At 40.6% G+C, this 26,213-nt stretch overlaps 1 protein-coding gene across 1 annotated transcript; it reads right to left on the bottom strand.

Moving 5' to 3' along the window:
• Nucleotides 1–1,703: 1,703 nt before the first annotated feature.
• Nucleotides 1,704–16,771, bottom strand: nup50 (nucleoporin 50). Its single transcript, XM_031309351.2, has 8 exons — nucleotides 16,545–16,771; nucleotides 12,757–12,835; nucleotides 10,000–10,080; nucleotides 9,102–9,312; nucleotides 7,394–8,053; nucleotides 5,519–5,603; nucleotides 3,818–3,936; nucleotides 1,704–1,958 (listed from the first exon to the last, which is right to left on the bottom strand). Exons 2-8 carry the CDS (start codon nucleotides 12,823–12,825, stop codon nucleotides 1,759–1,761), a joined length of 1,425 nt encoding a protein of 474 aa, XP_031165211.1. The 5' UTR covers nucleotides 12,826–12,835; nucleotides 16,545–16,771; the 3' UTR covers nucleotides 1,704–1,758.
• Nucleotides 16,772–26,213: the final 9,442 nt, after the last annotated feature.

The following is a 26,213-nucleotide window of genomic DNA, read 5'->3' on the forward strand; positions in this document are numbered from 1 at the left end:
GATCGTACGGTAATAATTTGTCTGGAGTCACACTGTCAGCCACTCAACGACCACATTAAAACGCAGCGACGGACCAGATCGTGGTTGTTTCTGCTGATAGAGCAGCAGCAGCAGCGGAGGAGGAGGAGGAATGGGAGGAATGTAGACGACCTGCTTCTGACGTTTGTGATTCAAAGACTAAATATTTCACAGTATGACGACCAATTTATTGTGGGAGAGAAAGGTGGTTTACAAGGACGACTAAGTACTGTGTGTGTGACTATGTGACTGTCTGTGTGTGTCTGTGTGTGACTGTCTGTGTGTGTGTGTGTGTGTCTGTATGTGTGTGTGTGTGTGTGTGACTGTGTCTGTCTGTCTGTCTGTGTGACTGTGTCTGCCTGTGTGACTGTGTCTGCCTGTGTGTGTGTCTGTCTGTCTCTCTGTGTGACTGTGTCTGTGTGTGACTGTCTGTGTGTGTGTGACTGTCTGTGTGTGTGTGTGTGTGTGTGTGACTGTGTCTGTCTGTGTGTGTGTGACTGTGTGTCTGTCTGTGTGTGTGTGTGTGTGTGTGTGTGTGTGTGTGTGTGTGTGTGTGTGTGTGTGTGTGTGTGTGTGTGTGTGTGTGTGTGTGACTGTGTCTGTCTGTCTGTCTGTCTGTGTGACTGTGTGTCTGCCTGTGTGTGTGTGTGTCTGTCTGTGTCAGGGCTGCACAATACCGTTTTTTTGTCGTTAACGCAATATCAACCGGCGCAATAAACACATCGAGGAAAACACTCTGAGATTTTCTGAGTTCGTTGAAAGAGAATATCAGCAGAAAACTGCACTTTAAAATGTAACTGTTGTTCTTTTAGTGCTGCCTTTTATGTTCAATTCAATGTTCAATTTGTTGAATAAAAGAAAGTTGGAAATGATTTCCTTTCATTTGTTTTCAATCCAACGAGCAGTTTGTTGTATTTCAGCAGAATACTGAGAGCAGCAGAACTGAGAACACTTTAATATCTGATTATTTATCGCGAGTTATATCGTTATCGCGACATCAGGATCAACGATCCAATGTCAAAATATCGATACATATAATCTGTAAGGTGCCTTTTTATTTTAGATTCCCACTTCATATTTAGTCTTTTATTAAAGAGTAGTTTGTTCTTCATCTAAATGTCTGGAAGAGAGCTCAGTAATAAAAATGTCAAATCATATTTTAGCCTCTTTTGTTAAATGGGCGTTAATGATATCATCTCATATCGGTCGCAGGACCCTGAATTTAATCGAATCTAAATCATATCATGGCAGAGTTTAAGGTGCATCGTCCAAAAAATACAACTTGTGATTGACACCCCTGATATTATCCTCATATCATGCAGCCCTAGTGTCTGTGTGTGTGTATGCGTCTGCATGTGTGTCTACGTGTTTGCGTCTGCATGTCTGCTTGTGTGTGTTTGCGTCTGCATGTCTGTCTACGTGTTTGCGTCTGCATGTCTGCTTGTGTGTGTTTGCGTCTGCATGTCTGTCTGTGTGTATGCGTCTGCGTGTGCATATGTCTGCATGTGTGTGTCTGCGTGCATGTGTGTGTGTGTGTGTGTGTGTGTGTCTGCGCGTGTGTGTGCGTGCGTGTGTGTGTGCGCGCGCGCATGTGTCTGCGCGCGCGTGTGTGGATTAAACCGGCTTGATGACAAGGTGGATGAGTCTGGAAGGATGACCAGGTGAAGTCCGCGGAAGCTCAGCGGTGTCTCTGTGTGTGTGTGTGTGTGTGTGTGTGTGTGTGTGTGTGTGTGGGGGGTTTCAGCCTTTCTTCTCCTCCAGGGTTTTGTGCAGCTCGTCGGCGTCCTCGGCGGTTTTGACCCTGATGAGCAGCGGGACGGGGCTGCCGGGGTCTTTGTCGTCGACGGGCGGGTTGGGGACGCACACCACCATCACGTTGTTCTTCCCGACGCGGGAGCACGGCATGGACGCCTGCAGCATGATGTTCAGCAGGATGTTTCCTGGAACACACAAACAAACGCTGACAGGTAAACTAGAGATGTTCCAAAATAGATACCAGTACTGGAAAAGCCTCCGATGCTGCCGAAAATACTGGTATCGGTAGAAGTACGCACCGATCCGATACCACGTGATTTAGCCAATAGACATCAAAATTTAATTTAAATTCTCAATAGAGTAGTTACATGGTACCTGCTCAACTCACCTCTACTCGACTTTCTAGGTTCCCCATTCTGATAAAAAGTCCCTGGTACCTGCTAACAGGTACCGTATTTTCCGGACTATAAGTCGCACTTTTTTTTCATAGTTTGGCTGGTCCTGCGACTTATAGTCAGGTGCGACTTATATATCAAAATAAATATAATTTAACATGTTTTTAAATGTTAATTCATACTGACTGACATGAACCAAGGACTAGGACTCGCTGGCTTGTTATGTTTATTTAGCCTATTCATCTCCCAGATATGTTCTTTATACTATTGTGTAGTTGAATAACTGTTAATGTGTTACGTTAACATACCGGACACCTATTCAGCCTGCTGTTCTGTGTGCTGTCATGTAGTTGAATAACTTGCCTTTCCAGATTAAATGTCTGTTCTTGGTCTTGGATTTTGTGAAATCAATTTCTAAATAAATGCGATTTATAGTCCAGTGCGACTTATATATGTTTTTTTCCTCTTCATGACGCATTTTTTTGACTGATGCGACTTATACTCCGGAAAATACGGTACTTTAGTCTCTCCTCCTTCGAGGTTCCTAGCGAGCTGATGGCATGGGACGAGATATTTTTAATACCCCCCAGGATGAAATTTATTACCAACCTTACGGCCATATAATAGAACATCAGTGTGGATTATAAGTAGGAGAAAAGAAGTATTTACTAGGTAACGTTACCTGAATTCAATAAAACATTTTATTCTCTAATAACAAAGTGTTTGTCGCATTTAGAGCTGTAAATTTAAACCCACAGAAAATATTTATACACGATGTTACGGCATTCATTTAATCCTACGAAAGAAGAAATGTTGAGACCTAATACTTTCAAAGGCCGTAGTTTTTGGAGTATTACATTTAAGACTAATACTGTTAATTAGACCTGCAAAGAAGATTCAAACAGTTGTCAACTGTTGTACTATAAATGTCTGTTATTTAGATAATCCATGAATCCGTTTGAGTCATTTTTGTGGAAAAGTAAAAGTTGTGAATGCATAGTTCTCAGCAGTTTCTCTGTTTGACCAACAGGGGGGGCTGTTGGACCACAGAAACATCTGTTCTGTGACACACACACTAGCCCCTCACATACACCAGATACCGTCACCAAACCCCACCAGACTCCATGTAAATAATCAGTACTTTTAGCGTGTATAGAGCCAGCATATTTCCACCAGACTCCATGTAAATAATCAGGACTTTTAGCGTGTATAGAGCCAGCATATCTCCACCAGACTCCATGTAAATAATCAGTACTTTTAGCGTGTATAGAGCCAGCATATTTCCACATGTAAATGGGTGAATTAAGGGTTTATTTCAACCAAACCAGAGTGGTGATTGTTGGAACAGTGGAAAGATGAACCAAGACGGCTTTTGGTAGTTTTATTTAGTTTCTGTCCACTTTAAATGAAGTGTGTTTTACGATGATAAAAGTCCTGATTATTTACATGGAGTCTGGTGTAGTTTGGTGATGGTGATTTCAGGGCTGTTTCATGTTAAACTAAAAGGATCTTACTCTTTAACTAAAAGGTCTATCTCTGTAGGGATCCTTTCATAATGTTGTCAGACACTTGGTTACCTATTTCTGTTATTAATTTCCAGTGGAATCAAACCAACAACTCGTAAGTTGTAGTTCGGTGTGTTTGGTTACCCAGGTTAGTGTCGGCGCGAATGATCATCTGAATCTTCCCGTCCTGGGTGTGTTTGAGGTGCAGAGTTCCCACTCCTTTCTCTTTGAACTCAGACTCCTTCTTGTAGAACAGTTTACACCTGAAACACAAACACACTTCACGTTAACGGAAAAACAATCATCCGTAGAACAAAAGGCAACAGTCGTATATTCTAGATCTGCAGGATATCTCGCGAAAATAATATAACTAGCTATAAATAATATAACTAGCTATCATTTTAAAGGGTTTAAAAATTCTACTTGCCCAAAGTCAATTTTAACTGGCCCCTGTACAATCAAGAATTGATTTGGCGCTTGATGCTTTTGACGTTAGTTTCGGCATTTATTTATTTTTTTTTCAGTTTTGATGCTTTCAATGTTTTGGGGGGGTTTTTTTCAAAAAAATTTTCATATTTTTTTTTCAATTTTTTTTCCCCTTCTTCAAAACACAGAAAAAAAAGTTTGAGATTAAAAGTTTGAAAAAAAAAAATAAAATAAAATAAAAAAAAAAATCAGAAATTAATATTTTTAATTAATTTTAAAAAAAGCGCCGAAGACCAAAAAAATATCAAAAACAAATTTGAAAAAAGAAAAAGTAAAAAAAATAAAGCGTCAAAAATGAAAAAAAAAAAAAAAAAAACAGAAAAATGTGGAGTTTTTTGTGATAGTTTTGGGCTAAAATCCTTGATTATGCGGCACGTTTTCTTAAATGTGATGGAATATGTGGGATATTTATGCAATTTTATGCAATGAAATTGCGGGAACTTGCAAAAACTGTGGTTTCATCGTGGCGTCATCGCGGGGTTTGCAGCTTTTCGATGATGTTCACGTCGCGTAATTACGTCACTTCATAACGTTCCCATGGCAACAGGGGGAAATGGCTGCTCTTGTGTGAAGTAAACGCAACATTTTTCAACTTTCTGCTAAGATATATGCGACTTTTTTTGCAACAAAAATGCGGGGATTATGAAATCATGCAAGCCCCAAATATTTTGCGCGGAAATCGGCAATTTATGCGGCGAAAGTGCGGCGTATTTGAAAAAAATGCAGCCCCCGAAATAAATATGCAGACTCTGGCTGATTATGCGTTGAATTATGAGATCACATAATCACGTTTTTCTGGAGGGACTGAAAAAGTCAAAAACGTTAAAAGCATCAAGCGCCAAATCAGTTCTTGATTGGCCGACGGCACATTCAAATCAAATGATTATGATACGATGTTATATTTATATTTAAATGCCTGAAAGAAAACGACAGACATTCTTTGTTCCTTGTAGATTATTCCGTGGCTAAATGTTAAAATCATTTACTTACTGAAGCTGCGTGAGGGTTTTAATAAAATCCACAAGTTGTTTAATATATTATACAAATATACAGTTGATAAGGATTTAGTCCTGAGAGCAGAAAACACACCGTACTTAAAATAAATACTATTTCTTTCCATTAGTTGTTTATTGGGGCCATGAGATGATTAAAAAACATAAAATCCTGTTAATTTCTTTCAGATTTCTCGAATAATTTCCGTTTTCTTGCAACATAATGGCCACTTTTTCCTCTTTAAGTCTAAAGTCCCAATTTAAACTAGTTGAGAAAAAGAAACCACTTAGGTTGAAGTGACTCAAACATAAGTAATCATCAGTATCATGAATAATGTTTAAATAATGAATACTTATGAAGACGTACTTCTTCGAGTAGAAGGCGTTGTCCTCTTTCACTTCTTTGACCTCCGGTTTGGGCGGCTCCTCCGTCTCTTCGTCTCCGTTCACGTCTACACAAAGACAAGGAACATTTAGTTTAGTAGATTTACAAGATTAGCAGACGTGACGTTAACTGTCTGACTCCAAAATCTAAAACGTAGAAACAAGAAAGCTGAAACGATGAGTCGATCTAGAGAAAATTAAATCTGCAATTATTTTGATAATCAAGCCATTCTAAAAGCAAAAATCTCCAATAAGTTGTGACTAAAAATGTACATTTTTGAGTATTAATTAGCCTTTTTGTAGTCTTCTATGATAGTTAATAAAAATCTTTAGATTTTCCCAAAAAGCCCAAGATGACGTCCTCAAATGTCTTTTGTCCACAACTCAAAGATATTTTAGTTTACTGTCAAAGAGAGAAGACACTAGAAGATATTCACATTTAACAAGCTGACATCACACAAGTTTCTGTTTTTTTTTCATAGAAAATGACTCAAACCAATATCAGATTATCAAAAATAGTTGGCGATTCATTAAATAGTTGACAACTTATAGATTAATTTTTGCAGCTCTACTCAAAGGCATTAGGAAAGCAAGAAATTCAACAAATTAGTCTTTGACAGGCTGTTAATTAACCAGACATGGAGCTGGTTGAAGGCAGACCATGGCTCCTTTAAAATATGTAAAATATAAAACATATTTTGCTTTGTTTGACACCTTTTTTGCACACTACATAACTCAATCTCTGCAACAAGCTGCAATCACTGTTTACCTTTTTTTTCTCTGGCTTTTGGGAAACACTGATCCACATTTTTCACCATTTTCTGACATTTCAGAGACCAAACAACTCATCTATTCATCCAGGCTTTTTTATTTTTTATTATGTTTTTTTTTTTTGGCTGTAGTCTCTAGTCTCTAGCCAAAAAAATCCTCTGATGATGCAAAATGACGATTTTTGCATCATCAGAGGATTTTTTTTGAGGTGCAACAATGAATCGATTAATTGTCAACTATTAAATTAATCGCCAACTATTTTGATAATCGATTAATCGATTGAGTCATTTTTTTTATTAAAAAAAAATTAAGATTTCTCTGATTCCAGCTTGTTAAATGTGAATATCTTCTAGTTTCTTCTCTCCTCTGTGACAGTAAACTGAATATCTTTTGAGTTTTGGACATAATAAGACATTTGAGGACGTCCTCTTAGGCTTTAGGAAACACTGATCCACATTTTTCACCATGTTTTGACATTTTTAGAGATCAAACAACTAATTGATTAATCGAGAAAATAATGGACAGATTAATATGAAAATAATCGTTAGTTGCAGCCCTAATTTTTTCACACAAAACAGCTATCTCTGGTCTCAGGGGGACACGAGGGAGGGAAGGACGGTCATTCCAAAATACTACCGTGTTTCTACTGATACAGAGCTTAATGCTAAATTGGTGAAGTATCCCTTTAAGTAGGTCTGCACGATTAATCGTTACAAAATCGCGATCTCGATTCACCCTGTTCACGATTTAATTTTTAAATAACTTAAAAAATATATATATATCATTTTTTTATTTTTTAATGACTTTGCCAACTGCATCACAAATGCTACTACTTTCTTCTGTGAGTTTTAAACAGACTGTATAAAATAGGTTTTAAAGCGCTGCAGTGCTCTCCTTCTCTTCAGTGATCCTCTGTGTTTACAGGCTCCTGGTGATGATCAATGAGCTCTAGGTGCCAAAAAAAAGTTTGGTACTGCCAATTTGTTTTGTCATGGTTTATGTGTGCAATAAACATTACACTTTCTGAGTAAAAAAATCGTGTGAAGTATCCCTTTAAGTACATTATGAGATTTCCCCGGGTGCGTACCTGCGGGCCGAGCGTCCTCGGACTTTGCCCCGAAGGATCCCGGCGCTCCGAACAGAGAGGAGGCGCCAGAGCCGAACGAGAAGCCGGGGGGAGTCGTCTTGGACCCTACGCAGCCGAGGACGGAGCTGTCCACCTTCTGACCGAAGTTAAACGTGACGCCGGTGTTCATCGGAGCGGCGGGGGTGGCCGAGTCTTCTGTCGAATTCTTGCCAAAGGAGAACAAAGTGGCGGCCGGTGCCGGAGCGGCAGGGCTGCTTCTGCTGCCTGAGGAGGAGGAGGAGGAGGAGGAAGAGGAAGGAAGAGGGGGAGGAGGGGAGGCTCTGGTTGGCAGCATCCCTCCCTGCTGCTTCTTCTCCTCGGAGCCTCCTCCCTCAACGGCCGCCCCCCCGGCTCCATACTGGCGCTCGATGCTGGCCAGGTGGCGCTCGTAATCCCTGAAGATGGGGTTGAGATCACACAGAGGGTTGCCGTTCACGTGCTTGGTGATCCAGTCGCGCACGGAGCAGTTGAGAGCCGTGAGCTGTCGGCTGTACTCCTTGTTGTTGCCGTTGATGACAACACTGCTGCTGCTGAGGCTCGAGCTTTGAGTCGGGCTCGGGGCCGCGCCATTGGTCTGCTTGGCCGTGATGTCAGCGGAGGCGGGGCCATTGAATGTGAGACCTAGATAAAAAACAATAAATACAGAAACACATAATACATACAGATACATATAACATTAAGAAGACTGGATGGATCAGAGCAGGATGTGCAAAAATGTTGAGGGAATTGATAATACATTTTATCTAAATAGCGCTTTACACGGTACTCAAAGACACATTACAGTACGACACACACATGAATAAAAAAACAGCAGCTAACAGTGGGTAATATGTGAGACTACTGTAGGTGAAGGCTGGTCTGAAGAGGTGTTGATGAAGGGAGAAGGGTTAGTGGGGAAGTAGCTGGATGAGGGAGAGGCGAAGAAAAGCCACCCTCGCCCCCCTGCAGCCCCCCGTCCTGCCCTGCAGCGACACAACATGAAATAAGAGAGCGCACACACACACAGACAGACACACACAGCCAGACAGACAGACACACACACACACACATAGAGAGAGAGAGACAGACACACACACACACACACACACACAGAGACACACGCACAGAGACAGACACACGCACAGAACCCCCCCCCCAAACAACGGAGCGTATTTTAAACTCCATTACATGTCAACTGTCGACTGAAGCGGCCGGCAGAAAGCGAGACCCGTTTATAGAAGAATATTAAAAGGTCACAGAAACGCTATTGGTGTTTTTTCAAACATTATTTTCAACGATTCTTTTCTATTTGTATAGGGGCCAGAAAGACTACAGGCAAGTAGAAATATTTCCATTTGTCACCCGACCGGACAAGTGGGAAAAAACCTTAACGTTGAGCCCTGTACAGTTATGTTGATTTTATTCTACCAAAATAAATTACACTGTGTGACCAACAGGTGGCGCTGTGAACCCAGTTTGCTGGAAAGCATCAATGCTTCATGAGGCTCCATCTCCCTTCATCACAACCGTTTGCTTTACTTCTCAGTGGTCAGAGAAGAGAAATTGAAAGAGAAGAGAAAGGCGCTCCCTTGTGGATAATAACAAAATTAAACTCCTAATAGAGGCAGGAACATGTTGCACTTTGTGTCCATTAAATATCAATTAATTCATATTAAAGTTGTCTCCTCACCAGGCGTAGGAGTGGACGTTACAGCGGGAGATGAGAAGCCTCCGAAGGAAGGCGCGATGCTGTTTCCGTTGGTCAGAGTGCTGAGGCCCTTGAAGCCGCCTCCGTTCCCAAAACCAGAAAACGCCGTTGGAGCCGAGCCTCCGCTCACCGCCGGTGCCGCCGAGGTCAGAGAGAAGCCTTTAAAACCTTTGAAGGATCCACTACCCTCGCTCTGAAACAAGACAGCATTCAGAGGTTTACACCTACTGGAAATATTCTAACTCTCTCAAAAGTATTCTGATAATCGATTTGAGCACAAAAAAAGACTTTGCCAAAGACTTTAAAAAAAAAAAAAAAAAAAAAAACTTGAAAAAGGCGGAAAGCCCCCCCCCAAAAACGCCGAAAAAAAATGTCCAAAAACCCCCCCAAAAGAGGAGACAAAAACGTGTCCACAAGGAGACAAAATGCCTGAAAAAAATGTCCAAAAAACCTTGAAAAAGGCGACAAAATCTCAGAAAAAAAAACAAAAACCCCAAAAAAAAAAAAAGGCAACAAAAAACCCAGAAAAAATGTCCCAAAAAAAAAAGGAGACAAAATCCCAGAAAAAAAATATGTCCAAAAAAACCTTGAAAAAGGCGCCAAACACTCCAAAAGAAATGCCAAAAAACTAAAAAAAAAAAAAAAAAAAAAAAAAAAGGTGACAAAAACCCAGAAAAGAATTGTGCGAAAAAATTTAAAAAAGGCGACAAAAATCTCGGGGGAAAAAATTCCCCCCAAAAAATGAGACAAAACCCCCGGAAAAAATTGCATAAAAAAAAAAAAAAAAAAAACTTGAATTAGCGTGTCGTGGAATATTTGCTTCACAGGTTGATGTGAACTTTAGAAATTTAAATCATACGTTTATATTTCAGATTTTTACCTCTCCAATATTTCTGCGTTTGGCCTTCTTAATCGCCCGGCTCTTCAACACATCTTCACTTGCAACACAAAACGTCCCGGCCTGTTGAAGAAGAACACGTCGTTTGGGTTAGATTTACAAGTTAATACGTCACCGCCGTCCTAAATCTGACATACTGAACATCTGAAAAATCAAAAGCTGTAAACTGAGGGGGAGAAATGTGAGCAATTGGAGATGCTAGAACACCCTTAACCCTTGTGTTGTCCTTGGGTCAAATTTGACCCATTTTGTTTTAAAAATGATATCAGAAATATACAATATACAAAAATAACACGGATGCACGTTGTATGGTATGGAATCCATACAACATTCTTTGTGGGTAAAATTAATGATTACTTCCATTGAATTTGGGGTGTTTTATTCAATTTTATAGCATTTGAAAAGTGCTTAAATAGTTTCAAAACAGCATCCTGACTAAACTTTGACATAAACTAGTCTGTGATCCACTCAACATCCTCTGATCTTAACTATTAGTGAAAATACTTCATAATTTATGCTTTTTTAAACTGAAAAATGAGGTATAATTATATATAAATTGGGTTTATTGACCATGACTTAAAAAAAAAGCATTTAAAAAAGTGACAAAAATGTTTAAAAAGGCCTAGAAAAAAGCAACAAACGATGGGAAATGTTCACGGTCGACGGGAAGACAACCAAAGGGTTAACACATCTTTAAAGATCAGAAAAATACTACTTTTGTACTTATGTACTTACAACTAATGCTGTCAGTTCAACGCGTTAACGCAAACCCATTTTAACTGCGCCAATTTCTTTATCGTGAGATTAACGTATTTTTTGGCCTAGCAAACTTTGTAGTTTTTTTTCACATGTTGTTGCAACAACTAGTAACGTTAGAAAAACTACAACACCACACCGGATCTAGTTAGACCGGAAACTAAACAACAGGCACGCCACACACACTAGTTTAGGCTTGCGAGCCGGCCAAGGACTAGTAGGCTAACGTTACGTTTTGAGTGGATGGCGAGTGTGAGACGCCGAAATGGATGCCAATAAGATTCTGAATGGAAAGTTTACTTTTAAAAAGTTGCCAAATGGTTCCAGTAACAAGAACAAAGTGATCTGTGTGTTTTGTCGTTGTGAACTGAGCTATCATCGCAGCACGTCCAGTCTGAAATACCACTTGATGGCCAAGCACACAGCTGATGGCCGAGCACACAGCTGATGGCCGAGCACACAGCTGATGACCGAGCACACAGCTGATGGCCAAGCACACAGCTGATGACCAAGCACACAGCTGATGACCAAGCACACAGCTGATGGCCAAGCACACAGCTGATGGCCAAGCACACAGCTGATGGCCAAGCACACAGCTGATGGCAATTTTCCGCCTCCTTGTCAAAGCAAGCCGATTTTGCTTTTCCATGTTGATAAGAGCATTAAAATGAGAAAAAAATAATGGAACAAAAGAAATCTAGGGCCATTTAGAATATATAAAAATGTGCGATTAATTGCGAGTTAACTATGACATTAATGCGATTAAATATTTTAATCGTTTGACAGCACTACTTACAACATAATATTGATAGTCATGTCATCTTTACGTATAACAACGCCATAATAAAGTAATTTCCAAATCAATAAAACAGGATCCAACACCATTTACCTTCTTTTCTACTCGTTAATGTTCTTTTTACCAGTTTATAATCCTTCTCTCTCACGCTACCAACACCAAGACTATTTCTGTCCACATTCAGTGGTTTCCCTCGGTTTGTGGAAGCCTTGGGTGCACATATTTTTGGCAGAGGGTTTAGGGGTCCTCCCTCAAGAAAATGGTACATTTTTCAATAAAAACAAATGCAACTTCACGTGATTTTTGGACCATTATTATTATCATCATATCTGTGTCTAAAACGTTGGAAAAGCTAGAGCAGATAGTAAATAAATGACACTCAAAAAAATTTAAAGACAAAACTTGCTAAAGAAGTCTAAATACAATCACTAAGATAAGATCAAACTTTGTCTGTTCACACAGAAAATGTCCTCGCATCGTCTGCTCCAACAATCAACAGATACCATAAAAACACACAAAAACATCTGAGACAGACACACACACACACACACACACACACACACACACACACACACACACACACACAGACGCACTCACACAGAGACACACACACACGCACAGAGACACACACATGCGCACAGACACACACACAAACACACGCGCACAGAGACACACACAGAGACACACACATGCACAGAGAGACACACACGGACGCACAGAGACACAATCGCACAAAGACACACATGCAAAGACACACAGACGCACACACACACGCACAGAGACACACTCACACAGACACACACGCGCACAGACACACACACACACACAAACACACGCGCACAGAGACACACACACAGAGACACACACATGCACAGAGACACACACACAGAGACACACACATGCACAGAGACACACACAGACGCACAGAGACACACACGCACAAAGACACACAAAGACCCACACACACACACACAGCGACACGCACACGTACACGCATGCACAGAGATACAAACACAGACACACACAGAGACATACACACACACACATACGCACAAACACACAGAGACACGCACAGAGACACACACACAGAGACACACACACAGAGACACACACACACGTTATAATTGTAGGGAGAACCCTGACATTAGTCTGAACTAGTTTAATGTTGGTGTTTCTTTGCGCCTCACCTCCTCTCCCTCCTCCTCCTGATCCCAGTTCCTGTCCGTTAGCTCTTTGTCAGCGATCCTCTTCGCCATCCCACCTGCTCTGTAACACACAAACAAAAGAGTGAAGTAACACAGTTAGTGAACGCCATCTTATCTAAGTAGTTCAGCAGCAGCGAGGAGGGACTGAATAATGCAGATGTTCTCAATATAAGCCAGACAGCAAGTTCTGCTGATAGGCCGCCTAATACTTCCAGTGTTTCCCCTCAGTTTACATTAAGACTTGGGTGTGCCAGTATTTGGCGGGGGATTTAAGCTTCCTTCCTCAAGAAAATGGGACGTTTTTCAATTAAAAAAAACACTTCCCCCGTACATTATGTCTCTCTTTTCTGTCATTTTTGTTGTTGCCTTTGGGGTCGTGGTCATTTGGCGTCTCTTTGTAGTCGTTAAAAAGACTCCTTCCTTTCCATTTCCGCTCTTCCAATTCACTTTGGGAACGAATGTGTTGAATCTGCCAGTCGGAAACAGGAGGATACTTCTGCCACCTGACCACGCCCACCTCACCTGTTGACTATAAAATTGTAAATCCTTTGGCTCGTCCTTTGCACTCTCTGCATCCTTCATAAGCTAACGTGAGTCACTCTATCATTTAGATTGTGTTTTATTATGCCTTGTCATGATTTCTTGTCACTTTGCTAAACCTGTGCACTGCTGACTGGATTCCTTTGTTTGCCAGACATGTGCTTAGCTGCAACATGGAAAGATTGTTTGTTTGAATTATCTTTTAAAGCCTGTGCAGTTGTGAGTAGTAAACTCACATCTTCTTTGTTCATTTGTATAATTTAATTAATGTGTTGATTGACCACTGTCTAATGGTATTGTTATCTCTTTGTTATCCTGTTAGAGAGAAGATACACCAGCCCGAAAATCGGGCGTCAGACCGTCTGACGAGGTCGATGACTCGAGTCTGTTCGGTGTGTCCCGTGCCGTCGGCCGTCCGAGGAGCCGTCGGCCTTCATTTTGGCCGACCTGACATGTTCAGTCAGAGACAGGACAGTCGGGACTCACCCGGAAATGGGGAGCGGATGAGCCTCTCAAAATCTGATGAAAATCTTTTAAACTGACCTTTGTTGATCTGAAATGAAGACAGATTCAGCAACTGCACGGCCTATTTCTCTCTTCAAATGTTTTCAGAAACACGTTTCGGTGAACTATTTTAGTCCAATATGAGATCGTATTCTGAACGGGCCGCCATGACAGTCTGGCTGTGAATTTCCGGAGAAAAAAGACCCACGTGACGCGTTCGTCCAATCAGCTGCCGGTTCTCATTTTCTGGGAAATAATCAGACTGTTAATGGAAACAATACAGAGCAGCGCCGCCTGCTGCTATGGAGACGTATTACGTTTCGTGCACGTGCAGAGCGTACGCTCAAGTCGGCGTCTCCTCAGTGTGTTTTGAGGAACTTTTTGGACCTCGGGACCCGACTGATCAGTCCGACTGGCTTTACTGCCGACGGTCGGCCGTCTGGTTGGTGTGTCAGAGCCCTTAGGCAGCACACAAACATGAATGAATCAAAATCACCTTGAAGGACAAGAAAATAAAATACCAGTGGTGTTGCATCAAACCCTGCCTTCTCCCTGCTCTTATTCATCACTCACCTAACCCTCACTCCACCCGACCCATTTCACATCACCCTACAGTTCCTTCAGTCGTGTTGGGTCTAGGGGTGCAAGACATATCGACTTAATATTGTTATCGCAATATATCGAAAGTGTCGCGATACGTATGCAATATTTAGTTTATATTGCGGAGCGTTGTGTCCCGTCTGTTGGCTGTGGCTTAGTTGTGTTTGATTTAGAGCTTGAAACGCTGTAATGATCATGTTTCATTGGCCAGTTACCGTGGTTACCGTGCCACTTGGACATGTTAGTGCACGTCAGCACACGGGGCCACTACGTGACAAACCCTATGGAGCGGACCACGTGGTGCATATTTCGACAGAGTGACAGTTTAAGTGAAGAAATAGATAGAGACGACAAAATGGAACGAATCAGAGAAGAGAAAGAAAAGTTGTGTCCTGTTCTCTTTATTTATATATTTATACTGTCCAACCAGTAGAACATGTCCTGTTCTGTAGACATGGTCATTACGTCGACCAGCGTAGCGCGCGGAGTGCAAGCGTAGGGTTCAGTTCGCTGGGAAAAAATTCTAAGATTCGGCAGAAACCCAACCCGTCAAAAAGCCCAATATTCAGCCGAATCTGAAGCCGAATCCTGGATTGGGTGCATCCCTGTTAAAGAGGAAACTATATAGAGAACGACCAAAAGAGATTTCGGAAAACTGAAAACATCGTTGCTAGGGATGTCCAGATCCTGATCAGTGTCGGATCGGAGCCAATTTCGGCATTTTCTAACTTAACGGGGATCGGCATTCACACTGATTACCTTACCCTGATCATGTACATGAGTTTGTAGTGACTGCCGCCCTTAATCACACCCGCCCTGTGCCACAGATGCACCGCCAGACTGCCTGGATGCCGACACTTTCAAACAAACATGGTGCGTAGTGCTCGGTGGGAAAAAATTCTAAGGTTCGGCAGAAACCCAACCCCGTCAAAAAGCCGAAAAAATTCAGCCAAATCCAAAGCCGAATCCCGGATTCGGTGCATCCCTGAGAAGAAGTGAGATTTTCATGTCTGGGTGCTATATAAATACTGTGAAATTATCAAAATGCTCAATCCATGCTCAACTGTTCCTTTAAACGAGCGTTGTGTGAGTTGTGATGTCCCAACTTCTTTTCTTTTTCAGTATTTTAGTTTCTATTGGATTATGCATTGGAGAGTTCCCACATTAAGCCCCTCTGAGGTTTTTTTTTGCATCTCTCCGTAACATCTTTTATAGATTATGTGTATATTAATCTGTAGTATATGTGTTAACCAATAAACTAAACTATATATTAGGTAGTAAGAGCCGCTACAGTCATTCCCCGGCTACGACGAAATTGCAGAGACTCCAGAGAGGGCAGATGCGGAAGACCCGGAAACGCTGACCAATCAGAGAAGACTGGGCTTTTTCGGGAAGGGGGCTTAAAGAGACAGGCGCTAAAATTGATCGTTTTAGGGTGAGTAAATACAGGTATGTATATACTCAGACAGACAGTATGAGAAGAACAATGTGCTTTTCTAACATTAAAGCAAGTAAACATGCTCTAGTAGAAACCAAAATACAAGTATGAAGCTAAAAATTCGCATAATATGGGACCTTTTAATACAAAACATGCTGAAATACTAGAATGTAAGTTACTGTTAGCATTCCAGGCTATCAGTTCCTCATTGATATCATACGGTAATTAACGTTCAGTCAGATTAACAGTTAACTGGCTGGAAATAATTAACTATTAACTGTACAGGCACTGAGAGAACTACTAATGTGTTCATTCGGGTGTCTAACATCCACCCCCTGGCTGTTCACGTTACCGTTAGCCGGGTTGGCTAGAAGGGATACAGCTACGACGACGACAGTTACACCAAAACGACCATTTAAATTTAGGAAAAAAATCGTGGTTAGGATTGAAACACTTCCGAGGAACAAACACGCGTTACCTGGGTGAAAGTATTTAAATTATATTACTATATTGGTCTAGATTTTGCGTAATGTTGCGTAACTTCCGACCGTAGCTGTATCCCTTCTACCCACAACCCTGTTAGCCGGTGAGCTAACGTAACCGGGCCCACGTTAGCAGCTAACAGCTAACGTCATGTTAAATACAGATTGAATGCTAACGTTTGTGCCTCATACAGACTTTAACGTACCTTTTCTGGAATGGGAATTCCAACCTCTACCTCTGAGTGACGTACGGACGGCTCCACGTAGCGCGGACGGTCTCACAGTTGTTAGTTAACCACCTTCACCGGTAACGATCTCTGTGTTTTGAACGAGCCTCTCTCTCACGCCGCCATTTTACACAGCGGTGTATATCCGCATGAGTTCGCGCGTCCCGGTCCCACCTTCTTGCTCATGCGCAGCAGACACAGCCAACACTTTTTATCATGGGAGTTGTAGTTCATTCCAAATGATTCTTTTATTTTTTATCTTTATTTTTTACAAGCTGCGAGGAACGAGTACATATTTGTCATATATATTTGTAAATGCAAAATAATCTATATTTTTTACTTTATTTTTTTTCATTATATTTATCATCATCATAATAGATAATAATTGAAAAATAATTAGTTTTTTCTATTATATATGTATATATGTATATATGTATATATATATATATATATATATATATGTATATATGTATATGTATATATATATATGTATATGTATATGTATATATATATATATATATATATATATATATATATATATATATGTGTGTGTATATATATATATGTATAATACAGTATATATATATATATATATATATATACTGTATTACAATTTTTTTCCAAATTTTTTTTCACGCCTTTTCTGATATTTGTCGCCTTTTAACGTTGAGTTTTTTTTTCGAGAAATCTTTCCGAGGTTTTTGCCTCTTTTTTCAACAATGTTTTTGTCTCTTTTCTCAATCCATGTATAAATGTCCCAGGACCTCCCGTCCCGGGACCTCCCCCTCCCCCCCCCCAATGTTGAACCCAAAGGTACGCCCTTGCGTACACACTTTAAGGTTTTGAGATGAAAAATGACCGTCATCAGTCGCTGCAGCTGCATGACGTAAACAAGCTCGGCTCCACTTTGATTTAACCTGTGAACGCTACACCGCCTGTCCCTTCAGCTACACTGAGATTCTGGATTCTTGGGGATTTACAGGACAATCTGTTTCAGCTTTTTACTCCATCTCTCATCTCTGTGTTTCAGGGAGAAAAAACAGAAAAAGTCTGGATGCAGGCAGAGACTCAGGGGGGGGGATCGGGGGGGTAAAATGGTGCAGGGCCGGGCAGCAGATGGCTCCTCTCCAAGCTTTCAGCATCCCGCTCGGCCTTGCCAAATAGGAACAGGTGCTGGGGAAAGTAGGAAGTGAGCTGTGGGCCCTAGCGGCAGCAGGAGACCCTTGACCAGCTGGCGAGGAGAAAATGGAAAGACTTGGCAGTAGAAAAAAGAAAAGAGACAGGTTTAATGTAGAAGGAAAAGGCCGGCCAACGTGGGAGGCCGAGAGAGGCAGGGGATCTTTAAACGCATCACAGCGACTGATGGGAGCTGTTTATAAAAGGCTGATATCAAATCCAGATATATTTTTTTTATGTTGTTGATAGTTTGACCAAATGGAAAAGACTTGGCAGTACACTGTTAAAAAGGAGTTTCATTTTTGAGCTAAAACGTTCAGATTTCCTACTGTTGTTTCTGCTCTGGGCCGAGTGTTACGCAACACTTGGCCCGGCCTTCTGTGATTGGTCGTCTGCTCCAGGTAGGCACAGGCCCGTAGCCAGCCTGGTGGAAGAAGGGGGGTGGGGGGTCAAAAAGTGGACATTTTTTACAGTTTTTACCCCATTTTGTATTTAATTTTATTTATTTTATGAGGTTCGAATACTTCATTTTGGTGACTTTTTATGCACTAATTGTTGCTGGATTAGCTTGTCTGACGGTAGAAAGAAGGAAGTATAAGGCAAGAATAGGTCGAAAATAGTAATAAAAACTTGACTAGAAAAAAGGGAGGCAACACTAGGGCGACAAAATTGACAAAAAAATTCAAATAAGCTACAAACTTCAAAAACTGCGACAAAAACTTTGAAAAATCCAGTAAATGCAATAAAAAAGACAGTAGTAACTACAGCCTTGGAACTGAAAAACTTTTTGCAAAAAATGTCCCGTACCCCCTGCAGTCCTCCAGAGTACCCCTAGGGGGACACATACCCCCTGCAGTCCTCCAGAGTACCTCTAGGGGGACACGTACCCCCTGCAGTCCTCCAGAGTACCCCTAAGAGGACACGTACCCCCTGCAGTCCTCCAGAGTACTACTATGGGGACACGTACCCCCTGCAGTCCTCCAGAGTACTACTAAGGGGACACGTACCCCCTGCAGTCCTCCAGAGTACCACTAAGGGGACACGTACCCCCTGCAGTCCTCCAGAGTACCACTAAGGGGACACGTACCCCCTGCAGTCCTCCAGAGTACCCCTAGGGGGACACGTACCCCCTGCAGTCCTCCAGAGTACCCCTAAGGGGACACGTACCCCCTGCAGTCCTCCAGAGTACCCCTAAGGGGACACGTACCCCCTGCAGTCCTCCAAAGACGCTTGCGTCCGCTGTGTTGACTATGAAAGGGAGCGCATTGCTCGCGTTGCTCGCATTGCTAGCTCATCATCCATTCAATCTTCCATTCATTCATTCAATAATTCATCCATTCATTCACCGGGTAATCTAGTAGTTTGTTCAATAATAATTCCATTAATTCATTAATTTGTTCGCTTATTTTTTACGTATTCATTCATTTTTATCTACTGTACACAATATATTCATTCATTCATTCATTGTCATTTTATTCATTCATTAATCAATCTACCAATCCATTGATTGAGTTATTCTCTTGTTCAAATCTGTACTTTTTTTTAAACAAAGACTGAAAAATAAAATCCTCCCTTTTCTGAATGGAGTTTGGTGCAGGTGGAGTTTGTATATAAAAGTGAATGAAAGAAAAATTATAAATAAAAATAAATAAAATATAATTAAACATTTATATATGTATTTCTTTATTTCTTTATTTAGTTAGTTAGTTATGGCCCTTAGGAGGAAAAGATGGTTTCGCTCTTCTCCCGACTGGTTTCGGCAAGAGTTTGATATATCGTTGATCTGATTGGTTGATTTGGCCGTCTATCACCAACATAGGTGGTGATAGACAGATGGTTTATCCAATCAGCTAACCAGGATTTTCGCCCCTTCCCAAAAGTTCTCCAACGGAAAGTTCCCAGATGGATACGCCGAGCAAATGCGAAGCAATCCATCTGGTGGAGTCAGGTGCTTTTTTCTTTCCTCCCGCGTGTCACGAAACCGTACGCCCACCCACGACCCTTTCCTTAACATAACTGCGTCGTTTACTTATAGCGCTAAAGGGACGGCAATAGTCCCGACCAAACGCGTTTACTTATAGCGCTAAAGGGACGGCAATAGTCCCGACCAAGCGCGTTTACTTATAGCGCTAAAGGGACGGCGATAGTCCCGACCAAGCGCGTTTACTTATAGCGCTAAAGGGACGGCAATAGTCCCGACCAAGCGCGTTTACTTATAGCGCTAAAGGGACGGCAATAGTCCCGACCAAGCGCGTTTACTTATAGCGCTAAAGGGACGGCAATAGTCCCGACCAAGCGCGTTTACTTATAGCGCTAAAGGGACGGCAATAGTCCCGACCAAACGCGTTTACTTATAGCGCTAAAGGGACGGCAATAGTCCCGACCAAGCGCGTTTACTTATAGCGCTAAAGGGACGGCAATAGTCCCGACCAAGCGCGTTTACTTATAGCGCTAAAGGAGACTTTTAGCATCAATAAGAACGACGTCTTATTTGTCGTCTGTAAACTGTACCATATGAGCTGTTATTTGTCATATTTGCAAATAAAAATTTAAATTACAAAAAAAAAAAAAAATACAACCTGAAAATGCTTTATAATAATATATAATAGTTCCCCTTTAACTTGAGAAAAGGCTCTGAATACTTCTTCCATCGCTACTATTAACAACATGTATTCATGTGATTCCTGAGCAGGTTTTCTCCTTCAGAGGCTCCGTCCTGCTGTGCAGAATGAATTACAGCGTGCTGATAAGATGGAGGGCCTCTCGGCTCGGTATGTATAGGGGGCCCCTCTCTCAGCAGGGGGGGGGGGGGGGCAGCTGGTGGCGCTCAGAGCGAGGCCGTCCGGGCCCTTTGGAGCTCAGCGGGGCGTGTTCGTATCCGACCAAACTTCAGAGCTGTGAGCAGAATCAAAGGCAGCGTCTCCTCTGAGAGAGACGGGAACGTTTTCATCAGCGGCTGCTACTGCTGAGGTCATCATAAGGTTAGTTATGTCGGTACATGATCTGTGCTGCCTGCTTTCACTCATTCACTCATTCATCCATTCACTCATTCATTCACTCATTCATCCATTCATTCACTGTGTAATCTAGTAGTTAATTCCATTAATTCATTAATTTGTTCACTTATTTTTTACGTATTCATTCATTTTTATCTACTGTACACAATACATTAATTCATTGTCATTTTATTCATTCATTAATCAATCTACCAATCCATTGATTGAGTTATTCTCTTGTTCAAATCTGTACTTTTTTTTAAACAATGACTGAAAAATAAAATCCTCCCTTTTCTGAATGGAGTTTGGTGCAGGTGGAGTTTGTATATAAAAGTGAATGAAAGAAAAATTATATAAAATATAATTAAACATTTAAATATGTATTTCTTTATATATTTATTTAGTTGTTTAGTTAGTTAGTTAGTTAGTTAGTTAGTTATGGCCCTTCATTCCCTCTATACAATCTAGTAGTTTGTTCAATAATTTCATTAATTCATTCATTTTATTCAAAGACTGAAAATAAAATCCTTCCTTTTCTGAATGGAGTTTGGTGCGTGTGGAATTTGTTTGTATAAAAGCGAAAGAACACTTCTGTTAATAATCTCATCTCATAGCTGCCGACCTTCCCTCAGATTCCTGCTTGTAATTAATTATAAGATTTGATTTAATCATTAGGATATTTTTTTTCCATGCATCTCGTCTCTAATTGCCCGTTTAGGCAGACAGCTCTACGTGTCAATTAGGCTTTTGCAAATGGACCTATAATTAGGTGGAATTAATTGACTGCTATGTGGACGGCAATTAGTACAGTGACAAATTAAAAGGAAGTATAGCTGATGTCCTTAACCCTTGTGTTGTCTTCGACCATGCATCACATTTCCGACACTTTTGGCACTTTTTTCAATGTTTTTGGCTCTTTTATTTTTTTAAACCCTTCTGTTGTCCTCGGGTCAAATTTGACCCATTTTCAAAAAGTTTACAAATCAGAAATTTGGGTTTCTTTCAACCAAATTGTCCAAAAAAATAACGTGGATGGTTCCCTACAACATTCTTCGCAAGTAAAATAAATGATCAGTTCACTACTTTCATTGAATTTGGGTGATTTATTCAAATTTATAGCATTTGAAGAAAAAAATTATAATTATTTTGGAGAAAAAATTCAAAAAATGTGGCACAAAAAAGAAGAAAAAATGTAAAACGCAGAAAAAAACGACAAAAGTGAGAAAGAACTTAGACAAAAAAGTGACAAAAATGTGGGAAAAAATTTTGATTTTAAATCTTGACCTTATTTTTTGAATTCATGCTCAATAAACCTATTTATAGGAAATTATAGCTAATCCTTGAGTTAAAAAAGCAGAAATGATTAATTATTTAGACTAATATTAAAGGAAGGATAATCACAGATGGGTATATGTCAATGTTCAGTGAGGAGACTGTTTTGAAAAATTAGATTTTTTTTTTCAAATGCAAAAAAAATTGAATAAAACACACAAAATTCAACGAAATTAGAGATCCAAATTTTTGTTTTGTTGTAATGCGTTTTCTCCTTAACTTCTTCAGGACATGAACACCTGTTTCCTGGTGAAAGTCTTGTGTTTTCTCCTTAACTTCTTCAGGACATGATCACCTGTTTCCTGGGTGAAAGTCTTGTGTTTTCTCCTTAACTTCTCCAGGACATGAAGACCTGTTTCCTGGTGAAAGTCTTGTGTTTTCTCCTTAACTTCTTCAGGACATGAACACCTGTTTCCTGGGTGAAAGTCTTGTGTTTTCTCCTTAACTTCTTCAGGACATGATCACCTGTTTCCTGGGTGAAAGTCTTGTGTTTTCTCCTTAACTTCTCCAGGACATGAAGACCTGTTTCCTGGTGAAAGTCTTGTGTTTTCTCCTTAACTTCTCCAGGACATGAACACCTGTTTCCTAATGTTTTGTGTTTTCTCTCCCCAAGTTGAAAGCGCTGTGTTTATCTCTTATACAGCAGCAGTCAACGTGCTGCCAACAGTAATAAATATGTGGAATAAATACCAATTACAGTGCTTACTTTTATTGCTTTATGTACGAATATTTCATGAGAACAGGCTGGAGTATTTGAGCCTCATGTGTGACTCTGATGCAGCAGCTATAGGAACCAAACGCCGTGTTTGATGTTTCCCGGCTGCACGCAGCATTAACATCTCGCTGTCTGATGTTTTTAGGGGAGTAGTTCCTCCCCGCTGCTCTGGATCAGAGCTCATAACAGCCTGTGAAGCTCATCCTCCACCTGGGGAAACATCCATCTGATAAAATTAATTCGCCCGTCAGACTCTTTAAAGCCGCCTGATTACAAACGGTCTGTTTGGTTTAATATAAAGTGGCTTGACGTACACTAAAGGGAGTTTAGAACAATCAGACTGAGATGATTGAATTATACTGATTAATAATTCATTGCTTTTAAATCCTCAAAACTTATATTAGAACCAGAGTGTGGATTAGAAAAAAAAGTTTTTTGTTTGTGGCAGTTTGAGGGGACTTAAAATGTCATTATAATACTGCTAACAGCACGTAACACACAAAAAATACTGCCTAACATTAAACGGTATTTCATTTTCATAAGAGGAAGAACACACACAGACACACACACACACACACACACACACACACACACACACACACATACACACACACACACACAGACACACACACACACACACACACACACACATACACACACACACATATACACACACACACACACACATATACACACACACACACACACACACACACACACACACACACACACACACAGTAGCAATACCCTAGGGCGTAGCGGACACAGGGTACACAGGGGGCATGTTAGCATGTTAGCATATGTTAGCATAACAACACCTCAACACTTCCTCTGAGTAGTAGTAGCAAATGCTAACATGCAAACACACGGTAACATGCTAACACATGCTAACACATGCTAACACACTGTAACATGCTAGCATGTTAATACATATGATAATATGCTAACATATGCTAACAGGCTAAAACATGCCAACATATGCTAACACATGCTAACATACTAACACATGCTAAAATATCCTAACACATGCTAACATATGCTAACACATGCTAACACATGCTAACATATGCTAACACATGCTTACACATGCTAACATATGCCAATAGCCAGATGCATTAAACTCTCTGTAGATTAATCACTAAAACTGAGTGCTGAACTCTTCAACATCTCAACTCCTCTCTGCCGTAAAGTAACGTACAGTAAAGTAATGTAAAGTAACGTAAAGCAATATAAAGTAACATAAAGTAATGTAAAATAATGTAAAGTAACGTAAAGTAATGTAAAGTAATGTAAAGTAACGTAATGTAAAGTAACGTAAAGTAACGTAAAGCAATATAAAGTAACGTAAAGTAACGTAAAGTAATGTAAAGTAATGTAAAGTTATCTAACGTAATGTAAAGTAACGTAACGTAACAAAGTAAAGTAATATAAAGTAACGTAATTAGTAAAGTGAACTCAGAGGTGGCTGGCTTTAAATAAAAAAATAAGAGGGCGGGCTTTAAACAGGTTGTAACAAACATGGCCGCCACAGCAGTTCTAGCCGGTGAGAGCTGAGAGGGTAAAAAGGTAAGAAGGTGCAGAATCAGAAAGCTGCCAGCGTGTTTCGTTGTTAGAGGCTGTTGGAGCAGTTTGTTTACTAGCTTGGTAGCTTAATAGCTTAATAGCTTAATAGCTTGGTTTCTTCTTCAAACTTCCAAGTAACTATGGTGTTGCTTGTCATGTTAGCTTCATGCTCAGCTGATTGACTAGAAAGTGGTTTAGCCATGCTAATTGTTATCTATGCAACCTTCACTTTGGATGGCTGATAGCTTGGTCATGTTAATGTTATTTACCTTAATTCCCTGTTAGCTTATGTTTATAAGCAAAGTAAGTTAGCCATGCTAATGTTGTGTTAGCCTCATAACCTGTTTTCTTACTTTGGATGGCTAATAGCTTAGCCATGCTAAGTTGTGTTAGCTACAGGAGGGGATGTTGTGTTAGCTTTGTTGTCTGTTAGCAGCCTAAATGTTCCTCTTACTCCAGGAAAAGTGCACTTCATGCAGTCATTCCTGTATTTCATGCTAATGGCGTTAACGTTGTCGTCTTGTCCACACTGCAAGTTTCTTGTAGTATTTTTTTCAAGATTTTTGTTGTCATTTGTTTTCAATGTTTTTTAAAGCGTTTTATCCAAGTTTGTCACTTTTTTTTGACGTTTTTGTCAAATTTCTTTGCACGTTTTTTACATTTTTGTCACTTTTTCGTCAACATTTTTTAAGCTTTTTTTTAATCACTTTTAAAAAAAAAATTGACATTCATGTCACTTTATTTAACGTTCTTTTATCAAATTTTTTTTCAAATGCTATCAAATCGAAATAAACACCCAAATTCAATGAAAGTTGAAATTATCATTTATTTTACTTGTGAAGAGTAATGGTTGTACGGAACCATCTACATTACTTTTTTTGGACAACTTGGTTGAAAGAAACCCAAATTTCTGATATAGAAACTTTTAGAAAATGGGTCAACAGGAGGGTTAATAAAAGCTGTCATTTGATGGTTTTCTCTAGTCCTGTCAGTTAAAGGCGTTATTAACGCAGTTAACGCAAACCCATTTTAACTGCGCCAATTTCTTTATCGCGAGATTAATGTTCTTTTTGGCCTAGCAAACTTTGTAGTTTTGTTCACATGCTGTTGCAACAACTAGTAACTTTAGAAAAACTACAACACCACACCGGATCTAGTTAGACCGGAAGCTAAACAACAGGCACGCCACACACACTAGTTTAGGCTTGCGAGCCGGCCAAGGACTAGTAGGCTAACGTTACGTTTTGAGTGGATGGCGAGTGCGAGACGCCGAAATGGATGCCAATAAGATTCTGAATGGAAAGTTTACTTTTAAAAAGTTGCCAAATGGTTCCATAGACAAGACCAAAGTGATCTGTGTGTTTTGTTGTTGTGAACTGAGCTATCATCGCAGCACGTCCAGTCTGAAATACCACTTGATGACCAAGCACACAGCTGATGGCCAAACACACAGCTGATGGCCAAGCACACAGCTGATGACCAAGTACACAGCTGATGGCCAAACACACAGCTGATGGCCAAGTACACAGCTGATGACCAAGCACACAGCTGATGACCAAGTATACAGCTGATGGCCAAACACACAGCTGATGGCCAAACACACAGCTGATGGCCAAACACACAGCTGATGACCAAGTACACAGCTGATGGCCAAACACACAGCTGATGGCCAAGTACACAGCTGATGACCAAGCACACAGCTGATGACCAAGTATACAGCTGATGACTGGATGACTTCAGGCAGAAGCACATGGATACCACAACTAAGAACAAGCTTACTGCAGCCATAGCTCAATGGGAGGCTGCTGCATGGAGGCCTTTTCCATGTTGATAAGAGCATTAAAATGAGAAAAAATAATGGGACAA

The sequence above is a fragment of the Sander lucioperca genome, chromosome 20, assembly GCF_008315115.2.
Source record: "Sander lucioperca isolate FBNREF2018 chromosome 20, SLUC_FBN_1.2, whole genome shotgun sequence".
In the NCBI taxonomy this organism is placed as follows: domain Eukaryota; kingdom Metazoa; phylum Chordata; class Actinopteri; order Perciformes; family Percidae; genus Sander; species Sander lucioperca.

Bases quoted from the DNA above. Each gene is read 5' to 3' on its own strand.
- nup50 (XM_031309351.2), bottom strand. From the start codon at position 12,825: ATGGCGAAGAGGATCGCTGACAAAGAGCTAACGGACAGGAACTGGGAT. The intron at 8,054-9,101 runs GTGAGGAGACAA...TTTTTTATCTAG, and splicing joins AACGTCCACTCCTACGCCTG to GTCTCACATTCAATGGCCCC. The intron at 1,959-3,817 runs GTAACCAAACAC...TGTGTGTTCCAG, and splicing joins TCGCGCCGACACTAACCTGG to GAAACATCCTGCTGAACATC.